Source organism: Bombina bombina, chromosome 1 (genome assembly GCF_027579735.1).
Source record: "Bombina bombina isolate aBomBom1 chromosome 1, aBomBom1.pri, whole genome shotgun sequence".
Lineage (NCBI taxonomy): Eukaryota > Metazoa > Chordata > Amphibia > Anura > Bombinatoridae > Bombina > Bombina bombina.
This window is the reverse complement of record NC_069499.1, coordinates 1,493,370,896-1,493,390,720: the sequence shown is the minus strand read 5'-3', so window position 1 is coordinate 1,493,390,720 and position 19,825 is coordinate 1,493,370,896. Positions and strand designations below refer to the sequence as shown.

Sequence of the window (19,825 nt, the reverse complement as noted above, 5' to 3'; positions counted from 1 at the left end):
ATATATATATATACATACATACACACACACACAAACTGAATGTGTGTGTATTTATATATAATAATATTCTAGAGTCTATAGGTGTTGAAAGGCAGCTTAAAAAGGGACATTGCACACTAGGTTTTTCCTTGTATAAATGTTTTGTAGATGATCCATTTATATAGCCCATCTGGGGGTGTTTTATTAAAAAGTATAGCTAGATTTTAATTAACATTGTGGTGATTTTCAGACTCCTAACAAAGCCCCACAGTTTTAAATGAATACCAATGTCTAGACTCCTGGTTGTGTAGTGGGTCTTTTCCTATGCAGGGGAGGGGGAATGTTTCCTTTCCTGCTTTCCCAGCCCATTTCAGTGGGTGTACCAGTCTAATCTCATCAACAGTGCTAAATTGGGAGCTTTTAAGTACATTTTTAAAAAAATTTAATAACAGAATTTATGTTTACCTGATAAATTACTTTCACCAACGGTGTGTCCGGTCCACGGCGTCATCCTTACTTGTGGGATATTCTCTTCCCCAACAGGAAATGGCAAAGAGCCCAGCAAAGCTGGTCACATGATCCCTCCTAGGCTCCGCCTTCCCCAGTCATTCGACCGACGTAAAGGAGGAATATTTGCATAGGAGAAATCATATGATACCGTGGTGACTGTAGTTAGAGAAAATAAATCATCAGACCTGATTAAAAAAAACCAGGGCGGGCCGTGGACCGGACACACCGTTGGAGAAAGTAATTTATCAGGTAAACATAAATTCTGTTTTCTCCAACATAGGTGTGTCCGGTCCACGGCGTCATCCTTACTTGTGGGAACCAATACCAAAGCTTTAGGACACGGATGATGGGAGGGAGCAAATCAGGTCACCTAGATGGAAGGCACCACGGCTTGCAAAACCTTTCTCCCAAAAATAGCCTCAGAAGAAGCAAAAGTATCAAATTTGTAAAATTTAGTAAAAGTGTGCAGTGAAGACCAAGTCGCTGCCTTACATATCTGATCAACAGAAGCCTCGTTCTTGAAGGCCCATGTGGAAGCCATGGCCCTAGTGGAATGAGCTGTGATTCTTTCAGGAGGCTGCCGTCCGGCAGTCTCATAAGCCAATCTGATGATGCTTTTAAGCCAAAAAGAGAGAGAGGTAGAAGTTGCTTTTTGACCTCTCCTTTTACCAGAATAAACAACAAACAAGGAAGATGTTTGTCTGAAATCCTTTGTAGCCTCTAAATAGAATTTTAGAGCACGAACTACATCCAAATTGTGCAACAAACGTTCCTTCTTCGAAACTGGATTCGGACACAAAGAAGGCACGACTATCTCCTGGTTAATATTTTTGTTAGAAACAACTTTCGGAAGAAAACCAGGTTTAGTACGCAAAACCACCTTATCTGCATGGAACACCAGATAAGGAGGAGAACACTGCAGAGCAGATAACTCTGAAACTCTTCTAGCAGAAGAAATTGCAACCAAAAACAAAACTTTCCAAGATAATAATTTGATATCAACGGAATGTAGGGGTTCAAACGGAACCCCCTGAAGAACTGAAAGAACTAAATTAAGACTCCAAGGAGGAGTCAAAGGTTTGTAAACAGGCTTGATTCTAACCACAGCCGCCAGCTTTTTGTGAAGTAAAACAGATAAAGCAGAAATCTGTCCCTTCAAAGAACTTGCAGATAATCCTTTCTCCAAACCTTCTTGAAGAAAGGATAGAATCTTAGGAATTTTTATCTTGTTCCATGGGAATCCTTTAGATTCACACCAACAGATATATTTTTTCCATATTTTATGGTAGATTTTTCTAGTTACAGGCTTTCTGGCCTGAACAAGAGTATCAATGACAGAATCTGAGAACCCTCGCTTTGATAAAATCAAGCGTTCAATCTCCAAGCAGTCAGTTGGAGTGAGGCCAGATTCGGATGTTCGAATGGACCTTGAACAAGAAGGTCCTGTCTCAAAGGTAGCCTCCATGGTGGAGCCGATGACATATTCACCAGATCTGCATACCAAGTCCTGCGTGGCCACGCAGGAGCTATCAAGATCACCGATACCCTCTCCTGTTTGATCCTGGCTACCAGCCTGGGAATGAGAGGAAACGGTGGGAACACATAAGCTAGGTTGAAGCTCCAAGGTGCTACTAGTGCATCCACTAGAGTCACCTTGGGATCCCTGGATCTGGACCCGTAGCAAAGAACCTTGAAGTTCTGACGAGACGCCATCAGATCCATGTCTGGAATGCCCCACAATTGAATTATTTGGGCAAAGATTTCCGGATGGAGTTCCCACTCCCCCGGATGAAATGTCCGACGACTCAGAAAATCCGCTTCCCAATTTTCCACTCCTGGGATGTGGATTGCAGACAAGTGGCAGGAGTGAGTCTCCGCCCATTGAATTATTTTGGTCACTTCTTCCATCGCCAGGGAACTCCTTGTTCCCCCCTGATGGTTGATATACGCAACAGTCGTCATGTTGTCTGATTGAAACCGTATGAATTTGGCCTTTGCTAGCTGAGGCCAAGCCTTGAGAGCATTGAATATCGCTCTCAGTTCCAGAATATTTATCGGGAGAAGAGATTCTTCCCGAGACCAAAGACCCTGAGCTTTCAGGGGTTCCCAGACCGCGCCCCAGCCCACCAGACTGGCGTCGGTCGTGACAATGACCCACTCTGGTCTGCGGAAGCTCATCCCTTGTGACAGGTTGTCCAGGGTCAGCCACCAACGGAGTGAATCTCTGGTCCTCTGATCTACTTGTATCGTCGGAGACAAGTCTGTATAATCCCCATTCCACTGCCTGTACAACGGCAAAGAGAATGACTGGGGAAGGCGGAGCCTAGGAGGGATCATGTGACCAGCTTTGCTGGGCTCTTTGCCATTTCCTGTTGGGGAAGAGAATATCCCACAAGTAAGGATGACGCCGTGGACCGGACACACCTATGTTGGAGAAATTGGATTTTATATCAGTACCTGTGCATATTATGTCTATTACATGCAGGTATATGAACATTTATGTATGCTTTCCCTTTTACTATACAGCAAACACATACACACACCCAATACAAAAAACACATTTAACATTAACCAAAGTATGCTTTACCATGTTTAAGAAAATAAACAAAAGAAGAATAAAGAGGGGAGTTAGTTAAGAAATGATGCCCATAGATAACAAAAATCATAAATTATTATTATTATACGTTATTATTATTATTAAGCTTTACCACATACACTTTGAAATTTCTTGGACCTTTGTTTTCACTTCATTTTTTGAAGGTCCTTGAAAAAAGTTTGCAAGGGATTTTGGGGCCAATCCTTTCTTATGTACCATTCCTCTCGGTGATGCAGGAGGTTTCCTTGGTGACGAAACAACCACTTTTCTGGGAGAGCTTAATTTCCCTTAAAAAAAAATATGTTGGTAAACCAAACTGCACAGTACTTCACTATGTCTCTTTATCATTCTATTTTTTAGATAGTCACAACACATAATAGCATAATTGGTCATGTTTTTTCCCTTTTGTTTAATTTAGATTACAGAAAAACAGTATTTTAGGAGGTTATATTTTTATATTTTAGGTTAGAAAAGAAAATGGGCGCCTCATAGTGAAATCCATATGTGATATGTAATAAAGTAGGTAAATAGTAAAACTCACCATTTTTGAAGGCATTACATAGTGCAAACAGGCAGGCTGACACTTGCAGTAGTCAGCTAACTGGATACTGATCCTGTATCAAGGTAGAGTCCAGTTCTCAGGTCAGATCACAGGGAAGTTTGAATCCAAGTACCAAACAACAGGCTGAAGATATGGTGCAGGCAAACCAATTGTGAAGTAATGGTTTGTAAAGTTATCTGTGCAGATAGAGCAAATTCAATCTGAATAATCAGGCAGAAAGACTCCTCCGTATATAAACGTTAAAAGACAAGTTTAATGTTGCTGCAACGCGTTTCTCGACCACACAACACGGTCGTTTCATCAGGCATAAAAATAAGATAAAAATACAAGTAAAAAAGCACTTTTTTAAGCTGCCACAATGTGTTTCATTGGTTATACAGCACTTTCAAATCATGCAATGGACAACGGAGGGTTAAGGTGTCAAGTGTGGAATCAATTATTCACTAATAATGTGTATTTGCAAACAGACAAATAAATCTGTGATGAGTCTTTTTTTAGGAAAAAATATCTGGAAAATTGCATATAATGGTTTAAAAAAAACAGAATTTATGCTTACCTGATAAATTACTTTCTCAAACGGTGTGTCCGGTCCACGGCGTCATCCATTACTTGTGGGATATTCTCCTCCCCTACAGGGAAAGGCAAGGAGAGCACACAGCAAGAGCTGTCCATATAGCTCCCCCTCTGGCTCCGCCCCCCAGTCATTCGACCGACGGTTAGGAGAAAAAGGAGAAACTATAGGGTGCCGTGGTGACTGTAGTGTATAAAGAAAAAGAAAAAAAATGTCAAACCTGATTAAAAAAACCAGGGCGGGCCGTGGACCGGACACACCGTTGGAGAAAGTAATTTATCAGGTAAGCATAAATTCTGTTTTCTCCAACATTGGTGTGTCCGGTCCACGGCGTCATCCATTACTTGTGGGAACCAATACCAAAGCTTTAGGACACGGATGAAGGGAGGGAGCAAATCAAGTTACCTAAACAGAAGGCACCACGGCTTGTAAAACCTTTCTCCCAAAAACAGCCTCCGAAGAAGCAAAAATATCAAATTTGTAAAATTTGGCAAAAGTGTGCAGAGAAGACCAAGTCGCTGCCTTACATATCTGATTACCAGAAGCCTCGTTTTTGAAGGCCCATGTGGAAGCCACAGCCCTAGTGGAGTGAGCTGTGATTCGTTCAGGAGGCTGTCGTCCGGCAGTCTCATAAGTCAATCGGATAATGCTTTTCAGCCAGAAAGAAGGAGAGGTAGCAGTAGCTCTTTGTCCTCTCCTCTTACCAGAGTAAATGACAAACAAGGATGAGGTTTGTCTAAAATTCTTTGTTGCTTCTAAATAGAACTTTAAAGCACGGACTACATCTAAATTGTGTAACAAACGTTCCTTCTTTGAAACTGGATTCGGGCACAGAGAAGGAACAACTATTTCCTGGTTAATATTCTTGTTGGAAACAACTTTTGGAAGAAAACCAGGCTTGGTATGCAAAATAACCTTATCTGAATGGAACACCAGATAGGGTGGATCAAACTGCAAAGCAGATAATTCAGAAACTCTTCTAGCAGAAGAAATAGCAACCAAAAACGGAACTTTCCAAGATAGCAACTTGATATCTATGGAATGTAAGGGTTCAAACGGAACCCCCTGAAGAACTGAAAGAACTAAATTTAGACTCCAAGAAGGAGTCAAGGGTCTGTAAACAGGTTTGATTCTGACCAAAGCCTGTACAAAAGCATGTACCTCTGGCACAGCTGCCAGTCGTTTGTATAACAAGACAGATAAAGCAGAAATCTGTCCTTTTAGAGAACTCGCTGACAATCCCTTATCCAAACCTTCTTGGAGAAAGGAGAGGATCTTAGGAATTTTAATCTTACTCCAGGAGAATCCCTTGGATTCACACCAAGAGATATATTTTTTCCATATTTTATGTTAAATCTTTCTAGTCACAGGTTTTCTAGCTTGGACCAGAGTATCTATCACTGAATCTGAAAACCCACGCTTGGATTAAATCAAACGTTCAATTTCCAAGCAGTCAGCTGCAGAGAAATTAGATTTGGGTGTTCGAATGGACCTTGTACTAGAAGATCCTGTCTCAAAGGTAGCTTCCATGGTGGAGCCGATGACATATTCACCATGTCTGCATACCAAGTCCTGCGCGGCCACGCAGGAGCTATCAGAATCACCGAGGCCTTCTCCTGTTTGATCCTGGCTACAAGCCTGGGAAGGAGAGGGAACGGTGGAAACGCATAAGCTAGGTTGAACGACCAAGGCGTCACTAATGCATCCACTAGAGCGGCCTTGGGATCCCTGGATCTGGACCCGTAGCAAGGAACCTTGAAGTTCTGACGAGACGCCATCAGATCCATGTCTGGAATGCCCCATAATTGCGTCAACTGGGCAAACACCTCCGGGTGGAGTTCCCACTCCCCCGGATAGAAAATCTGACGACTCAGATAATCCGCCTACCAGTTGTCTATTCCTGGGATGTGGATTGCAGATAGGCGGCAGGAGTGATCCTCCGCCCACTTGATGATTTTGGATACCTCTCTCATCGCCAAGGAACTCCTTGTTCCTTCCTGATGGTTGATGTAAGCTACAGTCGTCATGTTGTCTGACTGGAATCTTATGTATCCGGCCTTCGCTAGATGAGGCCAAGCCCGGAGAGCATTGAATATCGCTCTCAGTTCCAGGATGTTGATCGGGAGAAGAGACTCTTCCCGAGACCATAAACCCTGAGTTTTCAGGGAATCCCAGACCGCGCCACAGCCTGATAGACTGGCGTCGGTCGTAACAATGACCCACTTTGGTCTGCAGAAACTCATTCCCTGAGACAGGTGATCCTGTCTACTGGAGCATGCACAGTTGTAATGGTCTTAGATGAATTCGAGCAAAAGGAACTATGTCCATTGCTGCAACCATCAACCCTACTACTTCCATGCACTGAGCTATGGAAGGCTGCAGAATAGAGAGAAGAACTTGACAAGCGTTTAGAAGCTTTGACTTTCTGACTTCTGTCAGGAAGATCTTCATTTCAAAAGAATCTATTATTGTTCCCAAAAAGGGAACCCTTGTCAACGGAGACAGGGAACTCTTTTCTACGTTCACCTTCCACCCGTGAGATCTGAGAAAGGCTAGAACAATGTCTGTATGAGCCTTTGCCGTGGAAAGAGACGACGCTTGAATTAGAATGTCGTCCAGATAAGGTGCCACTGCAATGCCCCTTGGTCTTAGAACCGCTAGAAGGGACCTAAGCACCTTTGTGAAAATTCTGGGAGCAGTGGCTAGTCCGAATGGGAGAGCCACGAACTGGTAATGTTTGTCCATAAAGGCGAACCTTAGGAACTGATGATGATCTTTGTGGATAGGAATATGTAGATACGCCTCCTTTAAATCCACGGTAGTCATATATTGACCCTCCTGGATTGTAGGTAAAATTGTTCGAATGGTTTCCATTTTGAACGATGGAACTCTGAGAAATTTGTTTAGAATTTTTAAATCCAGAATTGGTCTGAAAATTCCCTCTTTTTTGGGAACTACAAACAGATTTGAGTAAAAACCCCTGACCTTGTTCCACAGTTGGAACTGGGTGTATCACTCCCATCTTTAACAGGTCTTCTACACAATGTAAGAATGCCTGTCTACTTATTTGGTTTGAAGATAAGTGAGAAATGTGGAACCTTCCCCTTGGGGGTAGTTCCTTGAATTCTAGAAGATAACCCTGAGAGACTATTTCTAGTGTCCAGGGATCCTGAACATCTCTTGCCCAAGCCTGAGCAAAGAGAGAGAGTCTGCCGCCTACTATATCCGGTCCCGGATCGGGGGCTACCCCTTCATGCTGTCTTGGTAGCAGCAGCAGGCTTCTTGGCCTGTTTACCCTTATTCCAGCCTTGCATTGGTTTCCAAGTTGGTTTAGTCTGGGAAGCGTTACCCTCTTGTCTAGAGGCTGCCGAGTTAGAAGCCGGACCGTTCCTGAAATTGCGAAAGGAATGAAAATTGGACTTATTCTTAGACTTGAAAGGCCTATCCTGTGGGAGGGCATGGTCCTTTACCCCAGTGATGTCTGAAATAATCTCTTTCAATTCTGGCCCAAAAAGGGTCTTACCTTTGAAAGGGATATTAAGCAATTTTGTCTTGGAAGATACATCCGCCGACCAAGACTTTAGCCAGAGCGCTCTGCGCGCCACAATTGCAAACCCTGAATTTTTCGCCGCTAATCTCGCTAACTGCAAAGCGGCGTTTAAAATAAAGGAATTAGCTAACTTAAGTGCGTGAATTCTGTCCATGACTTCCTCATACGGAGTCTCCCTACTGAGCGACTTTTCCATCCTCGAACCAGAACCACGCCGCTGTAGTGACAGGAATAATGCACGAATATAGGTTGAAGGAGGTAACCTTGCTGTACAAAAATCTTTTTAAGCAAACCCTCCAATTTTTTATCCATAGGATCTTTGAAAGCACAATTGTCCTCAATGGGAATGGTCGTGCGTTTAGCTAGTGTAGAAACCGCCCCCTCGACCTTAGGGACTGTTTCCATATGTCCTTCCTGGGGTCGACCATAGGGAACAATTTCTTAAACATAGGAGGAGGGACAAAAGGTATGCCTGGCTTCTCCCACTCCTTCAATATGTCCGCCACCCGTTTAGGTATCGGAAAGGCATCAGGGTGCACCGGGACCTCTAGGAACTTGTCCATCTTGCACAAGTTTTCTGGGATGACCAGATTGTCACAATCATCCAGAGTAGATAGCACCTCCTTAAGTAATGCGCGGAGATGCTTTGATTTAAATTTAAATGTCACAACATCAGGTTCTGCCTGCTGAGAAATTCTTCCTGTATCAGAAATTTCTCCATCTGACAAACCCTCCCTCACTGCCACTTCAGACTGGTGTGAGGGTATGACAGAAAAATTATCATCAGAGCCCTCCTGTTCTACAGTGTTTAAAACAGAGCAATCACGCTTTCTCTGAAATGCTGGCATTTTGGATAAAATATTAGATATGGAGTTATCCATTACTGCCGACAATTGTTGCATAGTAACAAGCATTGGCGCGCTAGAAGTACTAGGGGTCACCTGCACGGGCATAACTGGTATAGACACAGAAGGAGAAGATGTAGAACTATCTCTACTTCCTTCATCTGAGGAATCATCCTGGGCAACCTTACTATTTGTGACAATACTGTCCTTACTGTGTTTGGACGCTATGGCACAATTATCACATATATTTGAAGGTGGAACCACATTGGCTTCCATACATACAGAGCATGATCTATTTGAAGGTAGAGACATGTTAAACAGGCTTAAACTGGTTAATAAAGTACAAAAACCGTTTTAAAACAAAACGGTTACTGTCTCTTTAAATGTTAAACAGGGCACACTTTATTACTGAATATGTGAAAAACTATGAAGGAATTATCCAATCTTTACCAAATTTTCACCAAAGTGTATTAATGCATTCAAAGTATTGCACCCCAATTTTCAAGCTATTAACCCTTAAAATGTGGAAACCGGAGCCGTTTGCAATTTTAACCCCACTACAGTCCCAGCCACAGCCTTTGTTGTGACTTCAACTATCCCAGGGGGGTATTTCAAGCCTTCTAGGAACGTTTTCAGTGGACACCAGACCCTCTCACATGCATCTGCGTGCACTGTACTTAAAAGAAACTGCGAAATAATGGCGCGAAAATGAGGCTCTGCCTAATACAGTGAAAGGCCCTTCCTGACTGGGAAGGTGTCTAAACTAGTGCCTGGTGATAAAAAACGTTCCCCAAATAATAAAAGTGTGAAATCCACTTCAAACTTTAAATAAAAACTTAAATAAACAATCGATTTAGCCCTTAAGAGTGTCCACCAGTTAATAGCCCATAATAAGCCCTTTATTCTATCTGAGTCTAAGAAAATGGCTTACCGATCCCCATGAGGGAAAATGACAGGCTTCCAGCATTACACAGTCTTGTTAGAAAAATGGCTAGTCATACCTTGAGCAGAAAAGTCTGCAAACTGTTCCCCCCAACTGAAGTTCTCTGAGCTCAACAGTCCTACGTGGGAACAGCAATTGATTTTAGTTACTGCTGCTAAAATCATACTCCTCTTTAAAACAGAACTCTTCATCTCTTTCTGTTTTAGAGTAAATAGTACATACCAGTACTATTTCAAAATAAACTCTTGATAGAAGAAATAAAAAAAACTACAACTAACATCACAAACTCCTCACCATCCCTGTGGAGATGCTACTTGTTCAGAGCGGCAAGGAGAATGACTGGGGGGCGCAGCCAGAGGGGGAGCTATATGGACAGCTCTTGCTGTGTGCTCTCCTTGCCTTTCCCTGTAGGGGAGGAGAATATCCCACAAGTAATGGATGACGCCGTGGACCGGACACACCAATGTTGGAGAAAAACAATTTATGTAAGAACTTACCTGATAAATTAATTTCTTTCATATTGGCAAGAGTCCATGAGCTAGTGACATATGGGATATACAATCCTTCCAGGAGGGGCAAAGTTTCCCAAACCTCAAAATGCCTATAAATACACCCCTCACCACACCCACAATTCAGTTTAACGAATAGCCAAGCAGTGGGGTGATAAAGAAAGGAGTAGAAAGCATCAACAAAGGAAATTTGGAAATAATTGTGCTTTATACAAAAAATCATAACCACCATAAAAACGGTGGGCCTCATGGACTCTTGCCAATATGAAAGAAATGAATTTATCAGGTAAGTTCTTACATAAATTATGTTTTCTTTCATGTTATTGGCAGGAGTCCATGAGCTAGTGACATATGGGATATCAATACCCAAGATGTGGAGTCTTCCACTCAAGAGTCACTAGAGAGGGAGGGAATAAAAATAAAAACAGCCCAAAACAAAAATAAGTTAATTTCATCTTTGAAAGAAAAAAATTAAATCAAAAGCAGAAGAATCAAACTGAAACAGCTGCCTGTAGAACTGTTATACCAAAAACTGCTTCCGAAGAAGCAAATACATAAAAACGGTAGAATTTAGTACATGTATGCAAAGAGGACCAAGTCGCCGCTTTGCTAATCTGATCAACTGAAGCTTCATTCTTAAAAGCCCACGAAGTGGAAACCGATCTAGTAGAATGAGCTGAAATTCTCTGAGGCGGGGCCTGACCCCATTCCAAATAAGCTTGATGAATCAAAAATTTCAACCAAGAAGCCAAGGAACTAGCAGAAGCCTTCTGACCTTTCCTAGGACCAGAAAATAAAACAAATAGACTGGAAGTCTTCCTGAAATCTTTAGTAGCTTCCACATAATATTTCAAAGCTCTTACCACATCCAAAGAATGTAAGGATCTCTCCAAAGAATTCGTAGGATTAGGACATAAGGAAGGGACAACAATTTCTCTACTAATGTTGTTAGAATTCACAACCTTAGGTAAAAATTGAAAAGAAGTCCACAAAACTGCCTTATCCTGATGAAAAATCAGAAAAGGAGACTCACAAGAAAGAGCAGATATAGCTCAGAAACTCTTCTAGCAGAAGAGATAGCCAAAAGGAACAACACTTTCCAGGAAAGTAGTTTAATGTCCAAAGAATGCATAGGCTCAAATGGAGGAGCCTGTAACGCCTTCAGAACCAAAATAAGACTCCAAAGAGGAGAAATTGATTTAATGACAGGCTTAATACGAACTAAAGCCTGTACAAAACAGTGAATATCAGGAAGTATAGCAATCTTTCTGTGAAATAAGACAGAAAGAGCAGAGATTTGTCATTTCAAGGAACTTGCAGACACACCCTTATCCAAACCATCCTGATGGAACTGTAAAATTCTAAGAATTCTAAAAGAATGCCAGGAGAATTTATGAGAAGAACACCATGAAATGCAAGTCTTCCAAACTCTATAATACATCTTTCTAGATACAGATTTACGAGCTTGTAACATAGTATTAATCACTGAGTCAGAGAAACCTCTATGACTTAGAACTAAGCGTTCAATTTCCACACCTTCAAATTTAATGATTTGAGATCCTGATGGAAAAACAGACCTTGAGATAGTAGGTCCGGCCGTAACGGAAGTGGCCAAGGCGGGCAACTAGACATTCGCACCAGATCCGCATACCAAAACCTGTGTGGCCATGCTGGAGCCACCAGTGACACAAAAGACTGTTCCATGATGATTTTGGAGATCACTCTTGGAAGGAGAACTAGAGGCGGGAAGATGTAAGCAGGATGATAACACCAAGGAAGTGTCAGTGCATCCACTGCTTCCGCCTGAACATCCCTGGACCTGGACAGGTATCTGGGAAGTTTCTTGTTTAGATGAGAGGCCATGAGATCTATCTCTGGAAGACCCCACATCTGAACAATCTGAGAAAACACATCTGGATGGAGAGACAACTCCCCTGGATGTAAAGTCTGACGGCTGAGATAATCCGCCTCCCAATTGTCTACACCTGGGATATGCACCGCAGAGATTAGACAGGAGCTGGATTCCGCCCCAAGCAAATATCCAAAATACTTCTTTCATAGCTTGGGGACTGTGAGTCCCACCCTGATGATTGACATAAGCCACAGTTGTGATATTGTCTGTCTGTAAACAAATGAACGGTTCTCTCTTTAGCAGAGGCCAAAAATGAAGAGCCCTGAGAATTGCACGGAGTTTTAAAATATTTATTGGTAATCTCGCCTCTTGAGATTTCCAAACCCCTTGTACTGTCAGAGATCTTCAAACAGCTCCCCAACCTGAAAGACTCGCATCTGTTGGGATCACAGTCCAGGTTGGCCGAACAAAAGACGAGTGTCAGAGAGTGTCGTACATTGGGATTCAAGGATATTAATTGTGATATCTTTGTATAATCCCTGCACCATTGATACAGCATGCAAAGCTGTAGAGGTCTCATGTGAAAACGAGCAAAGGGGATCGTGTCCGATGCTGCAGTCATGAGACCTAAAACTTCCATGCACATAGCCACTGAAGGGAATGACTGAGACTGAAGGTGCCGGCAGGCTGCAACCAATTTTAAACGTCTCTTGTCTGTTAGAGACAGAGTCATGGACACTGAATCTATCTGGAAACCTAAAAAGGTGACCCTTGTCTGAGGAATCAAGAAACTTTTTGGTAAATTGATCCTCCAACCATGTTTCCGAAGAAACAACACTAGTTGATTCGTGTGAGATTCTGCAGTATGTAAAGACTGAGCTAGTACCAAGATATCGTCCAAATAAGGAAACACAGCAATACCCTGTTCTCTGATTACAGATAGTAGGGCACCCAGAACCTTTAAGATTCTTGGAGCTGTTGCTAGGCCAAATGGAAGAGCAACAAATTGGTAATGCTTGTCTAGAAAAGAGAATCTCAGAAACTGATAGTGTTCTGGATGAATCGGAATATGAAGGTATGCATCCTGCAAGTCTATTGTGGACATATAATGTCATTGCTGAACAAAAGGCAGAATAGTCCTTATAGTCACCATCTTGAAAGTTGGTACTCTTACATAACCTTGTTCCTGAGGAGGAACTGGCATGATTACCCCTGAAGACTCCAGGTCTGAAACACACTTCAGAAAAGCCTGAGCTTTTACTGGATTTACAGGAATGCGTAAGAGAAAAAATCTTCTCACAGGAGGTCTTACTTTGAATCCTATTCGATACCCTTGAGAGACAATGCTCTGAATCCAATGATTTTGGACAGATTTTATCCAAAAATCCTTGAAAAACCTTAATCTGCCCCCTACCAGCTGAGCTGGAATGAGGGCCGCACCTTCATGCGGATTTAGGGGCAGACTTTGGTTTCCTAAATGGCTTGGATTTATTCCAATTTGAGGAAGGCTTCCAACTGGAAGCAGATTCCTTGGAAGGAGGATTGAGTTTTTGTTCCTTATTCTGACGAAAGGAACGAAAACGGTTAGAAGCCTTAGATTTACTCTTAGGTTTTTTATCCTGAGGCAAAAAAACTCATTTTCCTCCAGTGATGGTTGAAATAGAATCCAACTGAGAACCAAATAAATTATTACCTTGGAAAGAAAGAGATAGTAATCTAGATTTAGATGTCATTTCCGCATTCCAAGATTTAAGCCACAAAGCTTTTCTAGCTAATACAGCTAAAGACATGGATCTAAAGTCAATTTTGATCAAATCAAAAATGGCATCACAAATAAAATTATTAGCATGTTGCTGTAAGCGAGCAATGCTAGATATGTCAGGATCCAATTCTCGTTGCGCTAAATTCTCCAACCAAAAAGTTGAGGCAGCCGCAACATCAGCCAAAGAAATAGCAGGTCTGAGAAGATGACCTGAATATAAATAGGCCTTCCTTAGATAGGATTCAAGCTTAATATCTAAAGGATCCTTAAAGGAAGTACTATCTTTCATAGGAATAGTGGTACGTTTAGCAAGAGTAGAAATAGCCCCATCAACTTTGGGGATTTTTTCCAAAAACTCTATAGATTTTGCTGGTAAAGGACACAATTTTTTAAACCTTGGAGGAATAAAAGTACCTGGCTTATTCCATTCCCTAGAAATCATATCAGAAATAGCCTCAGGAATAGGAAAAACCCCTGGGGAAACCATAGGAGGTTTATAAACAGCATTTAAACGTTTAATAGACTGAACGTCAATAGGACTGGTTACCTCAAAATCCAAAGTAATTAACAATTCTTTTAACGCATATACTCTATTTTAAATAAATAAGTAGATTTGTCAGTGTCAATGTCTGAGGAAGGATCTTCTGAATCAGATCCTCCTCAGAAGAGGATAAATTATTATGTTGCTGGTCATTTGAAATTTCATCAGCTAAATGAGAAGTTTTAAAAGACCTTTTACGTTTATTAGAAGGAGGAAATGCAGACAAAGCCTTCAGAATAGAATCAGAAAAAAATTCTTTAAAATTTACAGGTATATCATGTACATTAGAAGTTGAAGGAACTACAACTGGCAATGTACTATTACTGATGGAAACACTATCTGCATGTAAAAGTTTATCATGACAACTATTACAAATGACATTTGGTGGAATAATTTCTACACTTTTACAACAAATGCACTTAGCTTTGGTAGAACCGATGTCAGGCAGCAATGTTCCAGCAGAAACTTCTGAGGCAGGATCAGATTGGGACATTGTGCTCAATGTAAGAGGAAAAAACAACATATAAAGCAAAATTATCTATTTTCTTATATGACAGTTTCAGGAATGGGAAAAATGCAAAAGCATAGGCCTCTTATAGAGAAAAAAAGCAAGAGGCAAACATCAATGGGGTATTGAAATAATGAAAAAAAATTGGTGCCAAGAATGACGCACAACGTAACGTAAACTTTTTTTGGAGTCAAAAATAACTGGAAATGACACACTCGCGTCACTAATGACGCCGCCGTGTGAAAGGTCTCGGCGTCACGTATGACGCCGAAAATGACGAAGTTGCGTCATAAACATCTTTTTCCACGCCAAAAAATATTTTCGCGCCAGGAATGACGCAATAATGTTTAGCATTTGACGCACCCGCAGGCCTAATACCCGCAATAGCAAGAAATAGTCAATTGAAAAAAAGACTAAAACCCCAGGTAAGAAATAAATTTCTTAAAATGTTTAAATTCCCCAAATATGAAACTGACAGTCTGCTGAAGGAAATAAAAGAACCTGACTCATGGCAAATATAAGTAGAAACCATATATTTAGAACTTTATATAAATGCATAACGTGCCAAACCATAGCTGAGGTAAAAAAACAGAATTTATGCTTACCTGATAAATTACTTTCTCTTGCGGTGTATCCAGTGCACAAATTCATCCTTTACTTGTGGGATATTCTCCTTCCCTACAGGAAGTGGCAAAGAGAGCACCCAGCAGAGCTGTCCATATAGCTCCCCCTCTAGCTCAACCCCCCAGTCATTCGACCAAAGGTTAGGAAGAAAAAGGAGAAACCATAGGGTGCAGTGGTGACTGTAGTTTAAACAAAAAATTTTACCTGACTTAAATGTCAGGGCGGGCCGTGGACTGGATACACCGCAAGAGAAAGTAATTTATCAGGTAAGCATTAATTCTGTTTTCTCTTGTGAGGTGTATCCAGTCCACGGATTCATCCTTTACTTGTGGGATACCAATACCAAAGCTTTAGGACACGGATGAAGGGAGGGAACAAGACAGGTACCTTAAACGGAAGGCACCACTGCTTGCAAAACCTTTCTCCCAAAAATAGCCTCCGAAGAAGCAAAAGTATTGAATTTGTAAAATTTGGAAAAAGTAGGCAGTGAAGACCAAGTCGCTGCCTTACAAATCTGTTCAACAGAAGCCTCGTTTTTAAAAGCCCATGTGGAAGCCACTGCTCTAGTAGAATGAGCAGTAATTGTTTCAGGAGGCTGCTGGCCAGCAGTCTCATAGGCCAAACGGATGATGCTTTTCAGCCAAAAGGAAAGAGAGGTAGCAGTCGCTTTCTGACCTCTCCTCTTACCAGAATAGATAACAAACAAGGAGGATGTTTGTCTGAAATCCTTAGTTGCTTGTAAATAGAATTTTAAAGCACGAACCACATCAAGATTGTGTAACAGACATTCCTTCTTTGAAGAAGGATTAGGACACGGAGAAGGTGGTTAATATTCTTGTTAGAAACAACTTTAGGAAGAAAACCAGGCTTGGTACGCAAAACTACCTTATCTGCGTGGAACACCAGGTAAGGTGAATCACACTGTAAGGCAGATAATTCTGAAACTCTTCGAGCAGAAGATATAGCTACCAAAAACAAAACTTTCCAAGATAATAACTTAATATCTATGGAATGTAAAGGTTCAAACGGAACCCCTTGAAGAACTGAAAGAACTAGATTCAGACTCCATGGCGGAGCCACAGGTTTATAAACAGGCTTGATTCTGACTAAAGCCTGAGCAAACGCTTGAACGTCTGGTACCTCTGCCAGACGTTTGTGTAAAAAGATAGACAGAGCAGATATCTGTCCCTTTAAGGAACTAGCTGACAATCCTTTCTCCAATCCTTCTTGGAGGAAAGACAATATCCTGGGACTCCTAATCTTACTCCATGAGTAACCCTTGGATTCACACCAACCCAGATATTTCCGCCATATCTTATGGTAGATTTTCCTGGTGACAGGCTTTCTAGCCTGAATCAGAGTATCTATAACTGACTCAGAGAAACCACGCTTTGATAGAATTAAGCGTTCAATCTCCAAGCAGTCAGTTGCAGAGAAAGTAGATTTGGATGCTTGAATGGACCTTGTATTAGAAGATCCTGCCTCATTGGCAGTGTCCATGGTGGGACAGATGACATGTCCACTAGGTCTTCATACCAAGTCCTGCGAGGCCACGCAGGTGCTATCAGAATCACTGAAGCCTTCTCCTGCTTGATTCTGGCGACCAGACGAGGGAGAAGGGGAAACGGTGGAAAAACATAAGCTAGATTAAAGGACCAAAGCGCTGCTAGAGCATCTATCAATACCGGCTTGGGGTCCCGGGACCTGGACCCGTAGAGAGGAAGTTTGTTGTTCTGACGGGACGCCATCAGATCCAACTCTGGAGTGCCCCATAGCCGAGTCAGCTGGGCAAACACCTCCGGGTGGAGTTCCCACTCCCCCGGGTGAAAAGTCTGACGACTTAGGAAATCCACCTCCCAGTTGTCTACTCCTGGGATGTGAATTGCTGAGAGCTGGCAGGAGAGATCCTCCGCCACCTTATTTTGGTTACTTCCGTCATCGCTAGGGAGCTCTTTGTTCCCCCCTGATGATTGACGTAAGCTACAGTGATGTTGTCCGACTGAAATCTGATGAATTTGGCCGCAGCTAGTTGAGGCCATGCCTGAAGAGCGTTGAATATCGCCCTCAGTTCCAGAATGTTTATCGGGAGAAGCTTTTCTTCCCGAGACCATAAGCCCTGAGTTTTCAGGGAGTCCCAGACCGCACCCCAGCCTAACAGACTGGCGTCTGTCGTTACAATGATCCACTCATATTCCCTGAGAGAGGTGATCCTGAGACAACCACCAGAGAAGAGAATCTCTGGTCTCCTGGTCCAACTGAATTTGAGGAGACAAATCTGCATAATCCCCATTCCACTGTTTGAGCATGCATAGTTGCAGTGGTCTGAGGTGTATCCGAGCAAATGGGACTATGTCCATTGCCGCTACCATTAATCCGATTGTCTCCATGCACTGAGCCACAGATGGCCGAGGAATGGAATGAAGAACTCGGCAAGTAGTTAAGAGTTTTAATTTTCTGACCTCCGTCAGAAATATTTTCATTTCTACCGAGTCTATTAGAGTCCCTAGGAAGGGAACCCTTGTGAGAGGGGAAAGAGAACTCGTTTTGATGTTCACCTTCCACCCGTGAGACCTTAGAAAGGCCAATACAATCTCTGTGTGAGACTTAGTTCTTTGGAAAGACGGTGCCTGAATTAAGATGTCGTCTAGGTAAGGCGCTACTGCTATGCCCCGCGGTCCTAGAACCGCCAGGAGGGACCCTAGCACCTTTGTGAAAATTCTGGGAGCAGTGGCTAATCCGAAAGGAAGAGCCACAAACTGGTAATGCTTGTCCAGAAAAGCGAACCTGAGAAACTGGTGATGATCTTTGTGGATAGGAATGTGTAGGTATGCATCCTTTAGATCCACGGTAGTCATATATTGACCTTCCTGGATCATTGGTAAGATTGTCCAAATGGTCTCCATTTTGAATGATGGGACTCTGAGGAATCTGTTTAGAATTTTTAGATCCAGGATGGGTCTGAAAGTTCCCTCTTTTTTGGGAACCACAAACAGGTTTGAGTAAAAACCCAACCCTTGTTCTGCCATTGGAACTGGGTGGATCACTCCCATGGTATGTAGATCTTCTACACAGCATAAAAACGCCTCTTTCTTTGTCTGATCTGTAGACAGACAAGAAATGTGGAACCTCCCCCTTGGAGGAGAACCCTTGAATTCTAGAAGATATCCCTGGAATACAATATCTAACGCCCAAGGATCGTGTACATCTCTTGCCCAGGCCTGAGTGAAGAGAGAGAGTCTGCCCCCAACTAGATCCGGTCCCGGATCAGGGGCTACCCCTTCATGCTGTCTTGGTGGCAGCTGCAGGCTTTTTGGCCCGTTTACCATTATTCCAGCCCTGGTAAGGTTTCCAGGTTGCCTGAGGGAGCGCATGGCATATTCCCCCGGTGATTTCTGAAATAATCTCTTTCAATTCAGGCCCGAAGAGGGTCTTTCCTTTGAAAGGGATGTTCAAAAGCTTGGATTTAGACAACACATCGGCCGACCAGGACTTTAGCCATAGCGCCCTGCGAGCCAAAATGGCGAAACCTGATTATTTTTTTTTTGCCGATAACTTAGCTATTTGGAGAGCGGCGTCAGTGATAAAAGAATTAGCTAGCTTTAGAGCCTTAATTCTATCCATAATTTCCTCATATGAGGTCTCCGTCTGGAGCGAGTCTTCCAGCACCTCAAACCAGAAAGCGGCTGCAGTAGTTACAGGAATAATGCAGGCAATAGGCTGGAGAAGAAAACCTTGTTGAACAAAAATTTTCTTAAGTAGACCCTCTAACTTCTCATCCATAGGGTCTTTAAAAGCACAACTGTCTTCAATTGGTATGGTTATGCGTTTAGCAAGTGAAGAAACAGCCCCCTCCACCTTAGGGACCGTCTGCCACTAGTCCCGCGCAGGGTCAGATATGGGGAACATTTTCTTAAAAACAGGAGGGGGAACAAAGGGAACACCTGGTCTGTCCCTCTCCCTAGTAACGATATCCGCAATCCTCTTAGGGACCAGAAACGCATCCGTGTAAACAAGGACCTCTAGGTACTTGTCCATTTTACACAATTTCTCTGGGATCACCAAAGGGTTACAGTCATCCAGAGTAGCTAATACCTCCTAAGCAAAACGCGGAGGTGTTCTAGTTTAAATTTAAAACCCAATGTATCTGAATCTGTCTGAGGAGGAACCCTTTCTGAATCAGAGACTTCTCAGACATCAAATCCCTCGCTCCCACTTCAGAGCGTTGTGAGGGTATATCGGATACGGCTACCAAAGCGTCAGAATGCTCATAATCTGTTCTTAAAACGGAGCTATCGCGCTTTGCAGGTAAGACGGGCAGTTTAGATAAGAAGGCTGTAAGAGAATTATCCATGACTGCCGCTAAGTCTTGTAATGTAAAAGGGTTAGACGCACTAGAGGTACTAGGCGTCGCTTGCGCGGGCGTAACTGGTTGTGACACTTCGGGAGAGGCAGACGGGCTACCCTTGTTACCTT

At 42.5% G+C, this 19,825-nt stretch overlaps 1 protein-coding gene across 1 annotated transcript in view; it reads right to left on the bottom strand.

The window, feature by feature from the left end:
* Positions 1-19,825, bottom strand: part of ATAD5 (ATPase family AAA domain containing 5) — a 507,256-nt gene that overhangs the window by 249,079 nt on the left and 238,352 nt on the right. The window contains exon 15 of the mRNA XM_053721398.1: positions 3,205-3,372. Within this exon, the coding sequence (XP_053577373.1) occupies positions 3,205-3,372 (168 nt within the window). The remainder of the gene's footprint in view (positions 1-3,204; positions 3,373-19,825) is intronic.